The sequence below is a fragment of the Apteryx mantelli genome, chromosome 3 (assembly GCF_036417845.1).
Source record: "Apteryx mantelli isolate bAptMan1 chromosome 3, bAptMan1.hap1, whole genome shotgun sequence".
Classification (NCBI taxonomy): Eukaryota; Metazoa; Chordata; class Aves; order Apterygiformes; family Apterygidae; genus Apteryx; species Apteryx mantelli.
This window is the reverse complement of record NC_089980.1, coordinates 131,435,071-131,451,727: the sequence shown is the minus strand read 5'-3', so window position 1 is coordinate 131,451,727 and position 16,657 is coordinate 131,435,071. Positions and strand designations below refer to the sequence as shown.

Genomic DNA, 16,657 nt, shown 5'->3' with positions numbered 1-16,657 from the left:
CCTCCCTCCCCGCCCGAGCCCCCGCCTGCCCGCCCGCCCTCCCTCCTCCCTCCGCGCCGGCGGCGGCGGCGGCAGCGGCGGCGGCCCCCGTGTCCCCCTCCCGGGGCCATGGTGAACACCAGGAAGAGCTCCTTGCGCCCCCTGGGCAAAGCGGCGGCCGCTGCGGCCGGAGCCGGCAGCCATTTCATCTCGTCCCGGACCCGCTCCTCCAAAAGGGGCACCAAGGCAGATGCGGCCGGGCTGGAAGAGGCGGCGGCAGCGCGGGTAAGGGCCGGGGGGGGCTGCGGGGGGGGGGCGGCGGCCAGGGCCTTGGCCGCGGGGTCGCTGGGGACAGCGCCGCCGCTGCCGGGGGGGGGGGAATGGCCGAGACGGCTGTCGGGCTGCGGGAGGGAGGGAGGGGGGAGAGGGGGGACGGCGGAGCCGGCGGGGAGCCCGGCGGGGGGGGGGGTGAGGAGACACCGCGGAGCCGGCGGGGAGCTGGGGGTGAGGGGGGGTGAGGAGGGACTGTGGAGCCGGCAGGGAGCCGGGGTGGGGGGAGCCGGGGTCTGCGGGGGTGAGGGGAGCCGGCAGGGAGCCGGCGTGAGGGGGAGGACGGCGGAGCCGGCAGGGAGCCGGGGTGAGGGGGGGTGAGAGGGACGGCGGAGCCGGCAGGGAGCCGGGGTGAGGGGGGGTGAGGGGAGCCGGCAGGGAGCCCGGGTGAGGGGGAGGACGGCGGAGCCGGCAGGGAGCCGGGGTGAGGGGAGGTGAGGTGAGGAGGGACGGCGGAGCCGGCAGGGAGCCCGGGGTCAGGCGGGGTGAAGGGGGCCGTGGAGCCCGTAGGGAGCCTGGCGCCGGCGGCGCTGAGGGGGGACCGCGGAGCCGGCTGAGGGGAGCCCGGCTGAGGGGGGACCGCGGGGCCGGCGGGGGGTGTCAGGAGACACCGCGGAGCCGGCGGGGAGCCCGGGGGCGGACGGGCGGGGGGGGGTTTGAGCGAGTGAGGAGACGCCGCGGAGCCGGCAGGGAGCCGGGGGCGAGGGGGGGCCGCGGAGCCGGCAGGGAGCCGGGTGAGGGGGCGAAGGGGGACGGCGGAGCCGGGGGCGAGGTGGGGCCGCGGAGCCGGCGGGGAGCTGGGTGAGGGGGCGAAGGGGGCCGCGGAGCCGGCGGGGAGCCGCGGGGGGGGGGGGGGAGGCTGCGGCGGGTCGCCGCGTCCTCACTCGGTGCGGCGCTCGGCGGCGCTCGGAGGCGCCGGGCGGTGACAGGGGCCGGGGGGGGGGGGGAACCGGGCGGGCGACGGCGGGGGAGACGCGGGACAAAGTTGCCGTGCGGGGGCGGCGCGGGGCGCGGAGAGGCGCGGAGCGGGGCGCAGCTCCCCCTGCGGCCGCGCCCGGCACTGCGCCCGCTGCGAGACAAAAGTTGGGAGCTGCGCCTGCAGCAACTTCGCAGTCCGCTTCCCCTGCTCTGCTTCTTTCCTTTTCCTTTCCTTCTTTCTTTCTTTCTTTCTTTCTTTTTTTTTTTAATGACCTCAATTCGCCTGAAGTGACTGCTCGCAGCAGCTTCGGCGACAAAAAGCTGCCGTTTGAGCAAGGTCCCCCGTGCCTGTGATTCGCCTCCCCCGAAGAGCAGCGAGGGTATCGTTTTGCCCTCCCTGGATATGCTTAATTGAATGTTTTCCCGACATAACTTATTATAATAGCTTTGACCGTATGGTCTGATGGCAAGTGAATTCCGCAGCCTAATTTGGAAAGCTGGAATTTGGTAAATGGTAACTGGAAGAGAGAATTCAGGAGCCTCTTTCCCTTCCTTGGAGTTTCTAAGTAGATTTTCTGACAACTATGTCTTTCTCAGTGGATGTTTTATTTATATGGAGGGCTTTTTTTTTTCCTTGATAAAACTGCACTAGAAGACTTAAATTAGTGGTTATAGTTCTCTGGTCTGAATACATATTTTAAAAGCGGTGTACTATGAAAGACTTAGAAGCTCTGGAAGTGAAAATCGAGGGTCAAACCGTTTGACAGTCATGCGCCAGGTGACCTCGTCCGATCCTCTGCCGAGGAGGAAGTTAACCAGACAAGCAGAAAAACGGCAAGAGCAGCCAGAGGCACGTCAGAGGAATGACGGCTGGAATTGTCAGAAAACCTTTTGCCCTCTCCTTTTCATTTTCAAATACTAAGGAAAATTACTGACTAGATATTTGTTCTGTACCTTTTGTGCTACTCTCTCAGTTCTCTAATGTGCCACGGTTTCTCCTTTTTTTTCCGTCCCATCTTACTTTTTCCTCAATGTCCTCCTTATTCCTTCCTTGTTTAATTTCACTGGACTTGTGGGGACGCTGCACCATAGCTGTAAAAAGCTGTCCTGCTTGTTGCAGTTTCTATTTATTCATACCATGGGTCTTGTCGTGGTTTGTGAGGCAAAGTTTGGCGTAACCCTTACTGGCTTACTGTGTAGGGAGTTTACTGCTGTTAAAAAAATAAGTTGGGGTTCTTTCCAATATTTTTCATCTCTAAATTTTATTTTTGTACTGCAAAGTTGGCGTAGAAGTTATGTTATTGTCATGGTGTAAGGAAAGGAGATTGTACAAAATGCTGTCATAAAATCAATAAATACATCCAAGGATAATTCTCCAAAAGCATTTTTTTCTAAAGACAAGTGTATATTTTGGCATGATGGAATGGACTTGTTTCACTGCATGTCAAATCTCATGTGTTCCAGGCAGGTAATTTTTTTTTGTTTTCTAATTTTTTTAGACATAATTGCCAAAGACGAGCAGAGCTTCTCAGAAAGATTTTTTCATTTTTTTGGTTTTTTTTTTGTTCTTGTTTGTTTTGAGTATAGATTGTAATATATATTTCTCACCTCATTTTAAAGTTATCTTTGGATGACTGTTTTTATCCTTCAGGCGTAAGAAGTTTTAAGTTGATACAGTGTCTTTTTGAGCTCCACAAAGGAGCGCCAAAGAAAGATTTCAGTGATTAGAGGTGAATAGGCATGGCAGTGGGAAGACAAAGCCTTTGCTTTTGGAAGTGACCGTCAGGAGGCAGATCCTTAAGCTGTGTTCGTGTGCAAGGTGTATCGGATTGTTTTTCGTGTTGTTGTGTGTAATTTTCAAAGCTGAATGAAACAGTGTGTCCTTTTAAAATCTGCCAGTTGTAATGGCAGAGCACCAGCCTTACTACCAGCAGATTATCTGGTTAACGGGCCGCCAGAGTCTGGCGCTCTGGCAGAGATGATGTGCTTTTTATTTGCACTGTGTGACTTAATTTTCTTCCACAGGGGTTCTGACTTGGACTTGCAGAGAAATGCTCGTTAGCGGCGATGCTTGTAATTACCTTTCAGAATGTATTTTAAAAGATCATCTGGTTGTTCCCGATTAGCGACTAACACTGAGTTAGTAATCTAATGGCATCCTGTGCGGTGTTGATTAGGCCAGATTAAACAGGGGTTAGAAGCTGCCTTCCATCTCTTTTATATCCATTTCAGTTCTTTTTTCCCTCATGGCTTTTTCTGGTACTTCTTGTTTCTTTGCACACGTTTGCAAGGATAGGCTTGAAGCCCTCCTCTTCCAAGCACAGGATAAAAGAGTTTAAAACCCAAGTTTCTGGTCTTCAGGTTTGATATTATGTTGAGTTATATATTAGTAGTGTCCCTTTTTGTTTGACCTTGATTTGAAGGCAACAGATACTCAGTGGAAATGGGCCATAATAGTCTAAATACCTTTACCTTATTCTCTGTATTCTATCATTGCTTTCTCTAAGATGAGAATCAGGAAATACTATAGTATTTTGTCTTAGAGAAAGCAATGATCATCTTACTATTTCCCAAGAGATTTGTTGGGGGTATGTCAGTATTTGAAAAGTAAACTATTCTGAGTTATTGAATGGTGACTGCAATTCAGTAATAGAGATGAATGCAGTTGTGTCCACTTACCAGAAGCCAGATTAAAATTAACAAAACCCCTCACTAATTAGATCAAGGAGCCAAGAGGTTTATCCTCTGAAATGATGTCATAGCAGAGTGCCAGACAGAGGATATGGGGAGGAAAAAAGTGGGATATATTTTTATTCCTATTATTGTGTTTGATTTAAAAAGTATTTAGTAAAAAGTTAAGCTATCTTTTTATGAATTCTATTTTTTTATAAATTGCATTTCTTTTCTTTCTAGTATTAAGACTCGGAAAAGTCTTATGGCTTGATAATAAAGTATTCTGGCAAGAAAAAGCATCAAAATCTTCCAGAGTTTTCAGAAACATAAAACTATTAAAAATATATATAAATTCAGTGGATTACATTCAAACTACAAAAGATAGAGGGTAATTGTGACCATAACTGGTTAAAGCTATGCTGTGGATTTACTGATGTATGTGTTTTTCGGGTACTGAATTGTGATTGTGTTGATGATGTTTATTTGGCAATTGAAATGACTTTTCTCAGTCATCTTAAAACACATGCCAAAAATGCTGATTGTGAAAAATAATGAACTTTTTGTGAAACAAACACTTTTTAATCACATCAGTGTACTGGTTAGACATTTTGGAAATGTATACGCGATTAGCTTAACTTAATTAGCCAGGAAAGCATCAGCAGTGCCTTAAGAGCTACTTGAGGGCACTGTGATAATTGTAACACACCATCCTAGCTAAAAGTAGCGCTGCCGACATCGTTCAACTTACTCAGTAGCAACATAGAGCTCTCCATTGTACTTAATTGCTAATAGGAGCAAACGCAGACTTGAGGAGTGACATAAAGTGCTATAGTGTGGTGGAGTATAAAGCTAAGCAGCATTTTGGTGCTCTGTAATACCAATATATTTCAGTATCTTTTATTGTAATTTCTCAATCTGTAAGAATAAATGTTTTTTCTTTCTTTAAAGGTGTGATAATGTAGCTTGTTCTGTTCTTTTGTAGCATTTTAGGTCATGGCTACATTTTAGTCCTTAAAAGTAGTCTTTATCGGTCAGCTTTTGAAAACGTATAAAATGGACTTTAATATTGTTTCTCTTCAAATACTAGTTTTAAACATATGCCTTAGTTCTTTCTAAAAATTATTTTTTTCCTTCAAAAAAGAGCCTGGTTCAGATTAATGTATTTCTTTTGATTGCCACCTTTGCAGAGTGTCTTACAGTCTTCTGGATATTCTGTGGTTTGGAATAAAACTCTTAGAAAGTTAGAGCTCTCCTCTTCTGTAGGAAAAATTAAATTTTTTGGCCACCTGCATGTGAAACTCTTCAGAGAAAAAGCTCTTCTCAAATACCCATATTTTTTGAAGAACTGAATTGTCTTACTGTTACAGTTTAGAGTAACAGCGCTGAGGCCAACGCTTCTGCAGTTCTTTGAAATGCATCCTGAAATACAGAGCCTTGTGAAGTTATTCAAAACAATTTCAATTAAAGGCAGATTCCCAAGAAAACTCATCTTTTCCGTGTGTAATAAAATATAGGGTTCATTCTGTTTTAGTGGTCTGATGCTTCTGCGGGACTTACCTGGAGAAAATCAGTGGTCTAAAATGAACCGGGCAGTGTGTTCCTTGGTGGCGTGGTATTAATCCATGTGTGAACTGTCAGAAATTAAGTAATTGTTGGGAGCAATCTGCTTCCAAGGGTCTGTCAAAATACTGTGTAGTCAGTGTTTGCCATCGTTCCATGTTGCCAAACGTGTGTCCCGGCTTGGAATTCTTCGCATGTATCTTAGGAAATTGGCCTGGGCCACTGCTGAAATTCGTAACACCTCCTAAAAGTATATGGTTTCAATTAGGAAGCTAGCTGTGCGTCGTGTTTGAGCCGCTGGGGCTCTTGCCATCGTACTGCTGTAGAGCCTTTAAAGGAAGCAATCTAGGGCCAAATCTGCGGAGGGAGCGAAACGCCAAAGACTGCGCGGGAAACGCTGTTGGTGTTTAGTGCGTTGCATTGCTTCCTCTGAACGCTGGGCTTGTCCCAAAGTCCTGTTAATAAAACTGCTTCTCAGGCTGCTTTCTCTCAGTTAAACCTTCAAGCAGAAGGCTTAAGCAATTGTCGTTGGAGATCCCATGACAATTTTGCAGGAGCGGTGTACAGCTTGGGGTTATGTAAGATAATTAGCTCAGGTAATTACATTCTGATCGCCTAGATCCCCCTGCAGTTTCAGCTGGAGGTGGCATGGTTTTGCGTCTCCTGCCCTAAATTGCTGAGTGTTTGCTCTACAGTGCAAAACAGCTTTTATTCCATACTAATGAGGTTTTAAATGATTACTGGGTAAAACTTTGTATAATCCTCTTCAAAACAAAGGATCCAGTAAGTAGGCGTCAGTGACCTGAAGCTGTCCTTGCTCTTTTGTAGCTGGGAACATTTTTAGGTGTTTCATTTCTAAATATATTACTTTTGTGTGTGCGCAATATCGCTCATGAACCCGATTATTGCAAAGAGTTCTGACGATATTTTTTTCAGCCTTTTTCATTCTATCATTTTTTTTATTTTTGTACTCTCCATGCTTTGCTTGTTTTTCTAAACAAATTTTCCTGTCTCTGAGCTTACTCTTGAAATATTATCTTCATTACCTTTGGGTCTTTCATAGTTTATTTTAACCATTAATTCTGCTTTAAACTGTTCAAGTATTGTTTTGTGTTTATACTTTCTTGGGTTCTTTTCCTAAAGAAATGTAATTTCTTCTTGCTTGGTAGCTATTAGAACATGCCAGTTTTCAACCATTTGTAAGATTAATGTGTTATCTTCTCTTACCTTTTTCATTTTGTACTGCTGAGCGTGCATGTGGTATAATAACTTCAACTAACTGTAAACTATGTAGCTCTAGTATTTCTACCAGAAAAGTGGAACTTTAGGGCTTGTCCAAGTTTCTGAGTAGTTTTTGTAGCCTATTCTGAATTTCATGTTGTTCCTCTTCATGCTGCTAGTAATGCTTGAGCTAACTAATTTAAAACTTTGCTGGAAGGTTTCTGTCTGATTGCATTCAGAGCAGTTCCAGTTGGAGCATTTTCATAATTTAGAAAATGTGCTTTTTTGCTTTTTTCCAGTCTCCAATTAGTTCCCTAATTTTAAGTGAACAAGTAGTTGAACTGAGCTATTTAAATAAACTGATAAGAAGAGGCTATTCTTTCTGTGCCCACGGAAGAGACTACTTGCATTTAAATTTGTTGCCGTGCTTTAGCAAACCTTGATTCCAGCTATTTAATAACGACCTTCCATTATTTCTCTGGTTTGTCTTTCAGAACCTGAATGTTATTTTTATTATAATTTAAAGTTCACTACATTAATCTCGAGATTTTATATTATAATATTTTACACAATTTTAATTTCATTTCACTTTTGAAATGACCTTTTTAAGTGCATTGTAAATAGGGAAATACACATTTTTTTTTAATCTACTGTTTTTTAGGGCACCTTCCTGTTTACTTTGCTACATACATTTCCTTGCTTTATTTTCATGGCTCAAGTGCTTTGATGTGTGCAGACCTTGGGAAACCAGCGTCCACTACTCACCTCCTTCTTGCTATGTGTCCTCAAATCATTCTTATTAATTTAGGAAGTACTGAAATAGTAGTAGTGAAAGGAGACCATAGTCGCTAGACTGTCTCTGAGCTGCGTCGTTCAGGAGAAATGATGAATTTTTGAGGAGTAAGGGCAGGGGGGGAAAAAGTTGCTTGAACGTTTCATTTTTTTTCCCACGTCTGAACTGTAATCATTCCTAAATGTTTGCATAAACATAATCTCGGCTTTAAAGGTCTTTGATAACAGGATCTAGGAACTCACAGAAATGGTTAATATGGTTCTGAATAAAAACAGGCTGAAGTATTCTTTAGTGTTAAGCTACCAAGATCAGTGGTTTTATAAACTTTAGATTTGTGGATCTTCTAGAGAAGTTTGAGTTGTAGAGTGCCATAGAGCAGATACGGAGCTCTCCTCAGGAGACTTGCTTTTCTGAAGGTGCGGGATTTCACGTGTGGTGCAGACCGCATTAAAGCCGTGCAGGTGCAAGAAGGAGCAGACTTGCTGATATTAATGCCGGCCTGGCCATTTGATCGGCTGGATCAGGCTCAGGTTACTGGCCCAGCTGAAACTCGCCCTCCTCCCCGCTTCCTCCTGTTCCTCCGGCAGATCTGATTTTCAGCTGTGGACTCAGAAAGTCGCACTAGTTTCAGGGAAGGCATGAAGGAGGGGAGAGGAGCGCTCGCAGGGAAGTGCTTGGAGAAGGGTGGCGGTGGTGTGCAGAGGACAAACCCCGGCTCCCGGCTGCTGGCTCGGCCTCCCTTTGGCAGGGGCCGCCCTGTAGCTGACTCTCCCTTTCTTCCGATTCCAAGAAGCCTTTGGATTGCAGATCAAAAGCCATTGAAGGGCACTCAAGCTGGAGGTAAACGGGTGGCTTTTCTAATGCAGATGGAGTGAAGGGGTGTAAGGGTTGATAATATCACAGTAAACAGTAGGGCAGGTAGCAGTTTCTGTTTTTAACTTGTAAACTCTAACTTTTCTCAAAAAGCTTTTTCATTTATTAAGTGACCTGAATGCTACAATTGAAAAGTTCTAGGAAATAAAAGGGAAATACAGCAAAAGGGTTAAAGCAGATCTTCTAATGCAAAAAATGTATTTTTTTCACATGAACTAATTGTGAAGAATTTATTCTTTTGAAAAAGTCCAGATGATGGAATTCTTTAATGAATAATATTGATGTGAGCATTGTTTACTGAAGAAACAAGTAGTGGAGGTGAATATTAAAAGAATTTAGATCATCTTGCGCTTAAGGGATTCTATAATGCCATTATCACCAATGAAATACAGCCATAGCAGTTGTTTATTCCAAGATCATCAAGCTGTTCCTAAATGTTAATATTTGCTGTTCTTCTTTAACAGCTGTGGAAAGCGAGTGTCTGCTAAATGATGATTGTATGCAAACAAGTGGAAGTTAGAGAACTGTGTCCCGAAGATGGATTCTTTTAAGTCGACTTTGCCACTTTTCAGTCTGCCAGTAAGGTTACCACACAAGATCCTTGGTGAAGTTCTTAGTAAGATTGTTAATGTGCTTTAATCCAAATAGATTTTTCCCGCTTTTTACCATTTGAAGGTGCTGGCAGTATACTTTGTTAAATTTTTAGGCTGCAAAGATATTCAGCATGCAGCAATGCATGGTAAACTGACGTGAATACAGAGGCTACAGTCTGCTGTATCGTGCGACGATGGGGAGTTGAATCACGCTAGCTTCTTCCCCCAGACAAGTGTGTCTGGTCTTGCCTCTTCCTACGGAGCGGGTAGTCAGCCCTTTGCGAGGAGGGAGACTAAAAGCCCTCGCCAGGCAAGTGCTGGCTGTTTGCAGAGGTTTGGCAATGCTGGAGAGCGGGTAGTAAAATGTATCATCCGGAAATTAGGACACAGTGCCAACGGGTGAGGCACGGGGTGGCCCCTTGTTACAGCACTCTGATGAGGGTTTCAGCTGCCTCAAATTTGTACCGAGCATAAAGACAGTCTTAGTCAGTTTTTTTTTCCTGTGAAAGATGCTATAAAAGCAAAAGAGTGAACTTAAAAAAGCAATTGAAAAGGGATTTGAAGGGATTTGCTAGATTATGGTCAGATGACATTATTACAGGCATGGCAGTAATTTTGTTTGCTCTAGTTAACAGAACTTGGAACCAAACACGAGCAAAACTAAAAATAGCTCAAAGAGGTTGTGAACTCTTTTCACTTATTACTTGCTTAGTGAACCTGGCCCCCAAAAGCTAGCAATGCTAAAGGATACCTAGCTCTCACCTAGCTTTCCTCAGCAGATCCTGAAGTGCTTTACAGAAGTTAGCTCTTTAATCCAAATTGTTTACCCGTGTAGAAACTGATACACAGGGGAGCAAGAGGCTTATCCAGGATGGTTGGACAGACGTTTAGAGAGCATTTTTGGTATATTTTATTAGTATGTTTGAAATGGCATTGTAGATTAAATGCAGAAAAAGCAAGTTATTTGTTGACTGAATAATTATCTGAAGGCAAAGGTGATTGATCAGCTTAGCTAGTTGGTACACTGGGACATTATTGCAGTTTTTTTCCTGAATGCAAGTTTTATTTGGAAAGTCAAACTTAACCTTTTTATACCAGAGGAATAAACATGTTTATTAAGTGAACCCCAGAGTATGCATTTTATTTCTTTTAGTGCCCAGCCCAATTCCAATAACTTTGCATGAACTGGTAGGGGGAAAGGTGGATCTTCAGCAGACCAAATTTTTTTTTCCACATGTTGTACTGTCTTAATATTAATCCAAATTATTAGTATTCTGGGACATATGAGCATTTGTATTGTTATTAACAAGATACATTTCAAATTGTTAGAAATAACTGGAGGCCGCTGGATCAAGTTTCCCCAAAGTTAGTAAAAATACAGGGTATGAGAGATTTAATGTCTGAAATCGTTATTGTCTCTTCCAGGAGTCAAGTGAGGAAAAAGTTATTTTTAAATATCCATAGCTAATGGAGAATTAACTAAAACTAGAAGTAGATATTTGTGAGAACCTGTAGCCAAAACAGATTTCTTAATTAAGATAACAATATAAACATAATTAAGACAAAGTAAATTTCAGACAGTTGGGTATTTGTTCAGTGAGGCAGAAAGAAAAACTAAATTGAATAATTAGGAATTCTACAAAATGCAGCGGAATAGGACTGATCAGTTAGGAACTGGACGTCAGTTGGTCTTAATTTAATGTCTGAGACCTGCGAAGGAGCCCTAGAAAAGGAAAGCGTGCTGAGGGGATTAAAACGCTAGGTTCAGCACTCTCACGCCTGGTTTGCAAAGTCGTGTGAGCAACCACGCTGACTTTCGAGGTGTGGCAGAGTTAGTCAGATGGAGGGTGAGACCCGCAACGTGCACGGCAAGGAGAGCAAGTTTTACCATGGTGGAAAACTCAAATGTGTCGGCACGTCCGTGTACCTTTGTTTTAATACGGTTAACCTGTGGCAAAGCAGGCGGAGTGTTCTTCTGAAGTTGCAAGGTGTGGTTGTGGTTTGAGTGCGATGTTATCCCTTACCCAAAAACTAGCTGAGCTTGTGTTCGTGTACTCTGAGATGAGAGCGATGGAGATGGTTCGTGCTCATCCTGTATTACCTAACCTGCTGGATTGGGGTTGTTTTTGGATGGTCAGACAGCAGTATAGTGAGGAGGTTTTTCTGGTACTCTCTTCTCCAGGAGACTCGATCTATTAAAAAAACAAAAAACAAAAACAAACCTGAAATCTTTTTTTTGGTATCCTCAATATGCTAAAAATAGTCTTTGTATTTTAACTTGGCAGTTAATCAGCAATAATGTTTTAGCTAGCTGGTCTCTGTGAGGCAGCTGAAAGCAGGCACTGATCAGTGAGGACTTCCATAGCATGTTGAGCCTAAAGTCATGCTGAAAGGCTGCATCGGTTTAGTCACTTCTTTTCTAACGGGATAGGTTGAGCAGGGAGAATGCAGTTTTTGTCTCTGATTTCCTGTTTGTGTGCTTTTAAAACTTAAGTGTTTTTCTCTAAATGCTATAAATTTGTGTTAGAATTAAATTATTTTGAAATTTATAGGGATGGCTACGAAAGAGACTACAATAATCCTGCGTATCAATGCTGTTGTTGCGTGTTCTTGAACGTGTGTGTGAGAAGATCATAAACATCTTTTCCATCTTCCTCTTTTCCTACAAAGTGAAGAGAACCTAGATTATCAGTATGCAGCTCTATTTATTTTAATGCTTTATTTACTTATTTATTCGTTTGAGATTCGTTTGCTAGGTTTATCGCTGCTATAATTTGACCGCGTTCAGCGAAGTTACGTTACCAGAGAGTTTGCTCCACTACCTCTGCAAGGCGCCCGCTGTTGGTTCGTAGCTCCTTAACAACCAATCTGAAGTATTCCTTCAGCTGTCAAATTTAATTTCACTCTTGAATCCCAAGATGATAACGAACGCTATGTTCCTCCAGTCTAGGCTGTAGATGGTGTCCTTTTAACTGCAGTTTCTTCCTTATTACTGGTGGGAGAATTTCCTGTAGGAAACTGCTTTGCTGGGCATGGTTCTCACTGCTCGGGATTGCGGTGGGAGTTTGCTGGGTGTCTCATTTGTTAGATCGGGAGAAATGTGCTAAATTTGGTTTGGCTGGATGTACTTCCTGACGCTACCCAAGCTGTGGTTTTGATTCGTTCGTGCTGGCTTTTTCTTTGTGCCTAGCGCCTGTCCCAGCCCTTTGGCACGCCTGGGTTTTGTTCCTGATACTGTGTGGCTTTGGTATGTTTTTAGGCAATGTCTGACATTATGAAGATGATTTTTTTTCATTTGTGTTCTCTGCATTCTGGTGACAGCACTGCTCTCAGCATGTGAGCGAGTTTGCGTCGGTGTTTCATAAGGAGCTGCGAGTTCAGTGCGTTTGTTCCTAATTCTGCAGTTGCAGATTAATTTTTAAGTTGGATGCTTATATCGTACATTTTTCTTTCTGGTCCCACAACACTTTCATGGTGTCTTCTGTTAAGTAATACGTTTCTGATTTGAGACTGAAGTACTATTTTTATTCATTAAAAGTATAAATGGTTTGAGACCCAGTTACTAGAGGGAGCAAGTTGACTGCATTAGACCTCTTTTGCTATAAATGGGAGGAAGCAGTGGGCAGAATACTCTCTGTAAAAGCTTCTCAATTTAAACTTAATTTCTTTTCTTGTTCTGTCAAATCCCAGACTGGCTAATCTCGAGTGTAACGAAAACTCCATCTCCATATTTTAGTGTAGGCAGGTGAACGGTCTGGATGGCGATAGAGGTATGAATTGCTTCCCTAGATTCCCTAGAACTTATGTTAGAGTTACTTGGGAAATGAAATCCGGTTGTTTATTAATATATTTAAGATTTCAGTGACTTCTCAGGGATTGTAGTAGCTTCATTATTACTTCATGGTAAAAATATTTTGTGTATTTGTGCATCTTTTATAGCAGGTGTTCTAACTTAAAGCAGTATTTGGGCTCAACTGTCTTAAAGTTTAGACTTGCTCATATCATATTTGTTAAATTACTGCACAGAGTTATATGCAGGCAAATGAGGTTCAACTGAAAATAATATCCTGGGAATAGCAAAGAGTAACCAGAAGTTATTACCTCTTAATAACACCCTGCTTTGCTAGTGGAGTTCCTTAGAGAACTGCGCTGATCTGGTCCCCTTGACTGCTAACCTGTCCTTCCTTCCAACTGCTGAGGCTGTTGACCAGTAGCAGTTCCTTCGACTGGTGTTAGATATCTCAGAGATGCTCAGGTTTTATAACTGTTGTGAATATTAGGAACCCAGCAGCAGAGAGAGGCCTGAAGTAGCACGTTTTGCCTCCAGGTTAACTGCTGATGTTTTGTTTTGTGCGCCAGCAGCTGCGTAGTGCGCATGGAGCTTGGAAGCAGCTGTATCACCGTATTGCCTTTGGCCAGTAAATAGCCGGCAGGAATAGGTGACAAACTAGGAATACTAGCTAATTTTGAGACTTGGGGCCAGAGGCAAGGAACTGGGGGAAACGCAGTGAAAAGCGGTCGGAGGAGGCCTGGCAGGAGTTAGGATTTTTGCATGGGAAGGGGTAGGCATGGAGTATGAGAAACTATGCATTATTAATTTCACTGCTCACAGAACAACTTTAATGTTACCCCTCATAAAGCTTCACTGCATGCTTGTTCCTCTTTCTTAGTTTAATTTTCTCTATCTGGCCTAGCCGGTTTAAAACTGGTTCTGTGGCTTACCTTGAAGCTCCGCTTCTGTCTTTGCACAGAGTAGCTCCCGTAATTGTGGAAAGAAAGTACGCACTAAAAAATTGTCTTTTAGCAAACAGTGTGTTTCTCTAAGTCCACAAATAAGCCTGTGTCTGGTTAAAAGACAAAAATATATAGTGTGAACAAATATTTGCAGTGAACATGTACAAATATGTTAGAATTTTGAGAAAAGTTTGTATTTTGTAGTTGCAGTGTGTCATGGAAAACTGCTGGGTTGCTGGACATTGCTTTTACAATTATATACAAGACGGAAGTGTTTTGTATTTAGGAATGATAGATATCTTTATTTGCCTAAATCTTGGCAGGATTTGGAATCAAAAACTTCCTCTAATTTAGTTTTAAATATGATTCTCCAGTATAGGCATTGCAAAGATTTGAGTTTAAAATGAGGTACTTTTTCAATAATTGAAATAATTAGGAAGAAGAAAGTGTGTGTTTATTTTTAACTAGGATTAAATGATTTCTAGGATTAAATGCTAATGTTAACTTCCTCCTTTCCCTGAAATTACCTCGATGGGCTAAAAATTATGGAAATTAGAAGTACTTTTAGAATGAGGTTTGAACATGGACTGGTTAGTATAATATTTGCTAAAAATGTCTAAATCATGCCTTAACATTTTGTCTCGCAAGATACAAGAGTAAGCCCACCTCACTCGCAGCTTTCTGCTCCTGCAGGCAGCGATCCTGTTCTCACCTCTACCATTCCCTTGCGCAATTTTTCTTGCGTTATGTTTGGCACTTGTCTGATCCCTTGGCGAAATGCTTCAAAGCACTAAACTGGTAGGAAACTAATCTAACCAAAGGAAAAAGAGCTGAAGTCTGAAGCTTCAGCGCCCTGATCTGGTTTCGTGGTGGGTCAGAGGAGCATCAGGACGAGCTGAGAGGAGCCTGGAGCGGAGCCGGGCGGCCGGGCCAGGCCCCAGGGCCAGCCGCCCTTTCGGTCCTGGTGAGCTTCCCTACGCAGCGCTTGAGGCAGCATAAGGCTGAATCCTCTGCGGGACGGAGCAGAGTGGTGTTAACAAGCCACACGAATAAACTGGACTTGCATGATTATCTCTGTGCCTATAAATAAAATTATATTTTGTTCTTGGTTTAAATGCTTACTGACAATTCCTGGAGGCTTAGTATCTTGAAATTGGTTACCCTGTTGCGGTAAGAGAGGATGTGTAGTGTTTGGTACGAAGATTGTTTCCATGAGCTGAAACGTGCGATTTACAGAAAGTTGCTTTTTCTTTTGCTGTCCACCTTAAAAGTAGCAGAGTCTCGGCAGGTACCCGGCTGTCCGTTCCTTGCGCAGAGCACTGAAGTTAGCCCTTGTTGCTGTCTCTGAGTTTGTCTGTGTTACCTCTGATACACACAATGAATAAAAGCTCTAGTAGTGTTTCGATGCTTCTTCACGATGTCCTGAAGACTAACGTTGTTAACGTGTATAATGCTGTTAATGAGCATGTTAGAGGAAAAGTGCTATAAAAGTATGAAGTCTGCTTCCAGCTACTCCTCAGTTGTGTGTTTGACTGAATAAAGTAGAGAACAAGATATTGCAAAACTCTAGCAGCAAGAAGGAAGAACATAATGCAACTGTTCGAACATTTCTATTGTAGAGATACTGCCAACAGAATAAATCCATGTTGTGTTTCTAAGTATCTTGAATTTGCTCTGTCCTTTTTCTTTTTTATTTTATTTATTTATTTTTGCAAGTAGAGCAAGGTAGCAGTATTATTTCTGAACAGGAATTCTGGTTCTCTAACCCACTGTATTTTGTATATCATATATAAATTTAAAATATGGCACAAAATTTTAATAATTCCAAATAAATATTTTAATAATTTCCAGTAATGTGTTCACAATAAACAATTTTAACATTTCTTTCAAGCAGGTTACTAAGATCTTGATAGAGGAGTATGCGCGTTAACCCTCAGAATGTTTGTTTTTATTTATCTTCAGAAACATTTAACTATTTCCATAATTAAACTTTTAATTGCACAGCAGATCTTTTTCTATAAGGATATATAAAAATGAGTCAATTAAATATGGTCTGATGCTTTTTTATTTTCAGAAAGATGAAGGTAGTGATGCTAGTTTGAGTGATAGCCACGTATCTCCTCCCGCCAAACGTACCTCAAAACATGCTGATCCTGTGTGCAAAGACAAATCAAAATCACGCAGTACTGGGCAGCGAGAGGAATGGAGCATCTCAACTGGACAGTCCAGGTAACTTGGGACTAAGAGATAAATGAGGTTTTACCAATTTTTCTAATACTGTTAACCTACTCATTCTAGTTATGCAGTGAGCTCCAGCTCACACTCAAGGTGCATTTTTGAAGCATGTTATTTTCGTACGATTTTCTTCTAGTTCAGGACTCCAGGAATGTGGCTTACATCAGTCCTCTCATCTGTGTGCAGCTTTTCTATGCTAATTTATGTGCTAAAATGGAAAGTGATTTTATTTGAAATGCTGTCTGAATTCTACATTTCTGGTACATCCAAATTTAGTGACTTAATTGTTGTTTTTATGTACTCCATCTATAAGAAGACTTGACATTTTAATTAGGTAAATAGTATTTTGCACATCTTTAGGGAATGGATAATGGTCAAGTCTTTCTTTCCACTCTTGTTTTCAGCCTCTCTTCCCTATTTGGTTATAAGGACCAAATTACTTATTACTTGGTTATAAGGACCAAGCAAATTACTGTATTTTATTAAATATAGGCTAAGTCATGCCACATTTTATATAGCTGAAAAGTAATTTGTTTCATTTTCTTACTCTGATTAGTAGTGTTTTAAAAAGCATCCTTGTGTTGATATGGTTCTTCACCTGATTGTAGGTAATCATGAGACAGTGTAGACAGTACCCTCCTGCAGCCGTAGCCCTTCAGTTGTTACTGATTGTTTTGTAGATACGTATTTTGTATTTATTGCAATGCTTTGTATGTAAGCATGACTGTAATTCACTACTGGACTGTTG

At 42.5% G+C, this 16,657-nt stretch overlaps 1 protein-coding gene across 2 annotated transcripts in view; it reads left to right on the top strand.

Moving 5' to 3' along the window:
• The first annotated feature begins 108 nt into the window (after positions 1 to 108).
• ATAD2B (ATPase family AAA domain containing 2B) overlaps positions 109 to 16,657 on the top strand; it is an 83,242-nt gene continuing 66,693 nt past the window's right edge. For both annotated transcript variants that reach the window (XM_067294348.1, XM_067294347.1), the window contains exons 1-2: positions 109 to 264; positions 15,749 to 15,903. In XM_067294348.1, the coding sequence (XP_067150449.1) occupies positions 109 to 264; positions 15,749 to 15,903 (311 nt within the window). The remainder of the gene's footprint in view (positions 265 to 15,748; positions 15,904 to 16,657) is intronic.